The 5,418-nt window shown below is 35.6% G+C and overlaps 2 protein-coding genes across 3 annotated transcripts in view; both read left to right on the forward strand.

The window, feature by feature from the left end:
- Positions 1-510: 510 nt before the first annotated feature.
- Positions 511-5,418, forward strand: part of LOC105314672 (synaptophysin-like protein 1) — a 7,396-nt gene continuing 2,488 nt past the window's right edge. Inside the window, exons 1-5 of one of the 2 annotated variants that reach the window (XM_020003354.1) lie at positions 511-874; positions 1,427-1,511; positions 2,196-2,434; positions 2,669-2,854; positions 3,199-3,401. In XM_020003354.1, the coding sequence (XP_019858913.1) occupies positions 815-874; positions 1,427-1,511; positions 2,196-2,434; positions 2,669-2,854; positions 3,199-3,321 (693 nt within the window). In that variant the 5' untranslated portion in view covers positions 511-814 and the 3' untranslated portion in view covers positions 3,322-3,401. Of the gene's footprint in view, positions 875-1,426; positions 1,512-2,195; positions 2,435-2,668; positions 2,855-3,198; positions 3,402-5,418 lie in introns of those variants that run through there. The other variant, XM_020003355.1, reaches the window with a different exon arrangement.
- LOC109587118 (uncharacterized) overlaps positions 3,697-5,418 on the forward strand; it is a 2,802-nt gene continuing 1,080 nt past the window's right edge. The window contains exons 1-2 of the mRNA XM_020003353.1: positions 3,697-4,180; positions 4,240-4,569. Coding sequence (XP_019858912.1) covers positions 3,796-4,180; positions 4,240-4,569 — 715 coding nt within the window. The 5' untranslated portion in view covers positions 3,697-3,795. The remainder of the gene's footprint in view (positions 4,181-4,239; positions 4,570-5,418) is intronic.

Raw genomic sequence — 5,418 nt, forward strand, 5'->3', positions numbered from 1 at the left:
CTCATTTATAGGAAGCTCCTCAAACTTGGCCATATATTCCGCCTCAATTCTATCCATGTTGAAAACACCAAATTAGATCTGCTAAACGACGAACTGTAACGATTATTAGCCTGGGAAGTGATGTTACTTCTACAGCTGACAGTCTTACAAGTCGTCATTGCTTTATTTATAATTATAATTGTTTTTGTTTTTATTATCAAACAATAATTAGCTATTAATTATTATTCATTATGATTATTATTCATTATGATGACATAGGCTGCTACAGCAGCTGCAGCTCCACCTGAAGCCATAGTAGTTGAAAACAAGTCTGGTATACACGAGGTTCCTGACCCTCCGTTTTCGCAAGGTCAGGCCACGCCTGACCTACTTTCTAACAGCAAGAGAGCATAGAGATACTGTCTAAAGACTTCTCTAGAAGCATTATAAGGTAGAGAGAGCCTCTATAAGTCTTAATAATGACCAAGTTGTACTTGCAAGGTGGTGAAATCAATTATAGGTACTATCATATATATAGGCTTACTATCAGTATGATACGGAGGAATCCAATTGGCTCCAAAAGGATCCTAAGGTTAATGGATATCTTTTGACCTATTTTGATGTCTCCTAGTTTCTCTAGCGTTCCTCTAGCTCCACTGAGCCTCCCACCATCTTGCACTTGCCCTTCAGACATTATGAAACCAAACTAGCTTTGCTTGATGATTTTGTGGGGCGTAAATAAAGATAGAACCATAGATAAAACTAAGAAAAACACTGGGGGTGTGGCGTCACGCCCATTTTGATCACATGTCAGTTTTTAATATACATCCACAATATGGAGATACACTGGAGAGCTCCTCTTCAACTGAAAGGTTTCTTGAAGATCGTTGAAATGGTAACTTAGTGTCTTTGTATGTGTCTTTGTGAACTATTTGAGTGTGTAATATACGGGTTAAGCTTAATGGTTAGATGATACTAAGGATAGATGTACATGTACATGTTTATTCTTAAATGTATACATATTATATATAGAATTTTACAGTGTACAGTATGTATCTTTACGTGTATAAGGAATAATTTTTAAGCTTTACTAATTGCAATAATTAACTACCGTACAGCTGGTTAATTTTGCGGAGAAAAATTTTGCGAATCCTTAAAAATAACCTGGTTTGCGGATTAAATATTTGCGGTTTTGACAGTTATTGTAGCATTATCTACTGTGGTAATGCATGAATTTCATTATTTTGCGGATTTAAATTTTGCGCTTTAAATGGAATCGCAAACTCGCAAAATTTAATTCCCCGCAAATATTTCCTGCTGTACGGTATAAACTATAATGCACTTATGTTGTCTGCCAATTTTCGTGTTAGCCAATTTTTTAAACGAGTACATATTGAATTTCGGGCTACAAGGCATTTCCATGTGTATATTCTTTTATTCTGTACAGATAATAGCTTTATTGGCTTTATCATTGGTGGCTGGTTTTACTGCAACTAATAGGGCTGAGTGCAATTGGTGGAATGGAACCAAAGGTAAATTACGTGTATTAAGTTTTTGATCTTATTCCAGTCAAATTTGGATTTAAAAAAAATTTTTATAGTTGCTCAAAATTTTCGTCAAAGGCCATGTGTGTACATGGTATTTTGTCAAAAATTTTAAGGAAGAAATTTAATAATTTTAAAAGTTCCTTTTATACAATAGAGCTGGATTTCTCATACAAAGCATGCCAAGTGAAGTAAAAAGCATGAGCTTCATATGAGCTGACAAGCTTTATGGCATATGGAGCAACTTCAAAAATTCATAAAAAATCCATTCTTGATCCGAATCAGCTCAAACTTTCTACACAACTTAAGTACATGTATATGCATCAGAATATGGTATAAAAATGGAGAATTCTCTCCTTTTTAATTTTGGTGAAATTTGGCCCGAGGTATAGTACAGGGATTTTTACCCAATTTTGGAGCAACTTTAAAAATTTGTAAAAAAAATCTAATTTTCATTGAAATCAGCTCAAACTTTCTACACAATATAAGAACATGTATATGCATCAGAATAATATTATAAAAATGGAGAATTCTCAACTTTTTAATTTTTGCAAAATTCGGCCCAAGACCATGTACAGGGACTTTAACCAGATTTTTGGACAACTTTAAAAATTTATAAAAAAAATTATGTTATACTGTATAATAGTCTGTTTTTCTTTCTGATCATTGCAGTTTGCCAGATAACTGCCAAGGCCAGTTATCCCTATACAATAGTCAATGTTACTTACCAACCATCTTGTGAGGCTAATGCAACATCTGATGTTCTTAGTGGCGACTATAAGCAAGCAGCAGAGTTCTTTGTGGCCTGGGGCTCCCTGACTCTATTCTATGGGATCATTGCTATACTAGTGTACATGTTTGCTACTGCTAACAGCAAGTGGGAGTGGGTTATCAACTACCTCATTTTGGTGGTGAGTTATCAACCATTTCTAACACACTGAGTGATTGTTCTTAGAAACTATAAATTTGGTTCTCAATTATTATTCCATGCTCTAGTACATGTACATATTGATCTCCTTATGCTACATTATCTGTGTAAATTAAAATTTAATCATTTACCATTGCTTTCAAAATTTTATGTCCATGTGTTGTTATTGTTATTATTATTATTATTATTATTATTATTATTATTATTATCATCCTAGGATCTGGTATTTCATGTTGTTTGGGTTCTCTGTTGGTTTATAGCATCAGTCGAATGGGCTGTTGTTCAAAACGAAATGAAAAGCTACATCAAGACTAAAGTCATCCATGATAAATATCTGGCAAATAGTTGTAACGATACAACATACAATGAACCAGGATCTTATGCCCAGGCTGCCATTGCTGATTTTAGTTTTATTATTATTTTTAATAACGTTCGTGTCAATATTAATGCAGCAGTTTTTTTGGATGTACATGTACAGTATAGCCTTTATATAATGGACACTTGAAAGTGTCTCTGTTATACAGAGGTGTCCTTTATGTGGAGGTTATTTTATACAGTAAGGAATGTAATTGGTACACTAGGTGCTGTCCATTAAATGGAGGTGTACGCTATAGAGAGTGTCCATTAAAAGAGGCTATAATATGGGAGCTTTCCTGGCATTTAGTGCTACCTTTGTAGCTGTCCAAATTACCTGTGATTTTGTACAAGTCATTATAATTATTGTTATTCTTTTACTTTGATATGTAGGTATTTGGTTTTACAAGTATTGTTCTGTGGGGTGTTAATATATTCTGGGTGGTCATTGACACCAGTTTCTACTTGCAATGGAAAGCAAAGCGAAGCAGCTCTGGAGAATACAATCAAATATGAAGGAACTTACTTTTTTGATATCATTGTGTTTGATAGGTTATTATTGGGAAAAGAAAAGACTGTCTGTTGTGTTTTGCTAATTTTGAGTGACCTTTGTTTAAAATTTTTTGAATATTGTTAAGGTCTATTATACTCTCTTCCTATCTCATGGATAATGTCTCACAATTGTTGCATTGTCACGCAGTGTGGTAAGGCCTGGTTTCCATATAACCATACAACAGTCTTACAACACTAGTTACAACATGGAGATAGAAATCAGGTTTATCTCGAGCTACAATAGTGTCTCGCGTAGCGAGGGTGGGTCTTGCTACGCGAGCTAGCTGAGACTATAGCTACAACCATAGATACTACATACAACAGTTGTATGCTAACCACAGAATCCATACAACAGCCACAGCTATATCGAGACCAGGCTTGATAAGATTAAAGATCTATATTATAATCTTGATTACTTCACTCTTCGCCATTTACATCATGAGCAACGGTCCAGAACAGGGACAGCAGCAAGAAGCTCTAGAATTTCAAGAGACTGAAGACACAGCACCTCGCACAACACAAATGAATTCTAACGATAATATTGAATTCGCCGTTTTTGATGAGTACAAGGACAGGCTTGCTGATAATCTGGTCTTCTCACTTTCAGATCTAGCATTACGAGCAGCAGGGAAAAAGTTGATAGCTAGTGCAGCCGCAGTATCAGCTGACAAAGTGGGGAAGACTACCACACAGAAAGAAAGAGCAACTTTTCTGATAGATATGGTAATGAGTAAGATGGATAAGAATTTTCAAGAAGCTCCTGGCGTTATGAAAAAATTTCTTGAAAGCATTGATGAACATGCACACCTCCATAAATTCCTCAGTAAGTATCTAAAGACCTATATATAGATGACCTATTTATCATAATATTGTGCACAATAGAGGAAAAATACGAGGAAGAGATTAGAAATCAGACGAGGCGTAGACAGCCTGAAAAGGAACTCCTCAAAAGCCGACAGGCAGAAATTGCCTCAAACTTGGAATATAGCTTAGACCGTGTTGCTGGGAAACTGCTGGCATCTGATATCATCATGTCTGCAGAACACAAAGTCTTGGTCAACCCTGCAGCTAAATTCGAAGATCTAGCTATCTATGAAGTACTGACCGAGATTGGTGTATCAATCAAAACTGACGAAAAAAATTTTCAAGTCTTTGTTGATGATGTTCTTGAAGAGATTGGAGGACCTGCAGAAACTCTTGCAAAGAAAATGAGTAAGTGTATTCAATGGACCTTTTGCACTTAAGCGATTCTAATTAACGCGCACCCAAAGTAGTGGTAAAATGGCGGATTTTTGGAGGAAAGACATGCTGAACAATCTTCTCTTTTATCCAGCCATTCTAGCTGTAGGAGCCACTTTAAGCTGTCCTTTTGTTTCAGTATACTCTATTTATCTCTTCTGTAAGCTCTTTGGTTGCTGTTTTGGCTTTTATAGCATTTTATCATAGGAATATTCTCACCCATTGGCGATTCCCGTTTTTCTAAATTTTGCTTTCAGGAGCCAAGGCGCTTGCCCCTCCATTGCCATGAAGACAGAAGTGTATTCAGCTGAGTCCTATGAATAGTGTCTATCATCAGACTTAGTCTCAGTCCATCAGAACCAGGTACGGTGGAATAACTCACTCAGTTGTCATGTTGCAGCTGGAGTGTGGATGATTATGACCATCTTTTCACTTCTTAAAACTATAGGTTGACTCTTTTATAGATAGTTGAGGCATGCAAGAGCTCATTCTTTATCTGTACATTCACTGGTTGTATTGTATGAGCACCTCATGTCATATTAATACCCTGTGTCGCTATCCAATACTTGCAGAGAGGAATCATCACATTCAGGACTCGTTCATGGCTCTAAACCATTTGTATCCTCTCCCAACAGTTTTACTTATTATTTAAATTATAAAAAAACATTATGGGTGTTGTTGCTAGAACTATTATTGTTGTTATCACTAGGTCACTATATTGCATTTGTATAGACGACTATTTATGTATTTACTCATACTTTTATGATATTAACAGTATATACACAATAATTAGAAACTATTTTGACGATAACAAAGATAATT

The sequence above is a fragment of the Amphimedon queenslandica genome, unplaced genomic scaffold, assembly GCF_000090795.2.
Source record: "Amphimedon queenslandica unplaced genomic scaffold, v1.1 AMPQUscaffold_12681, whole genome shotgun sequence".
In the NCBI taxonomy this organism is placed as follows: domain Eukaryota; kingdom Metazoa; phylum Porifera; class Demospongiae; order Haplosclerida; family Niphatidae; genus Amphimedon; species Amphimedon queenslandica.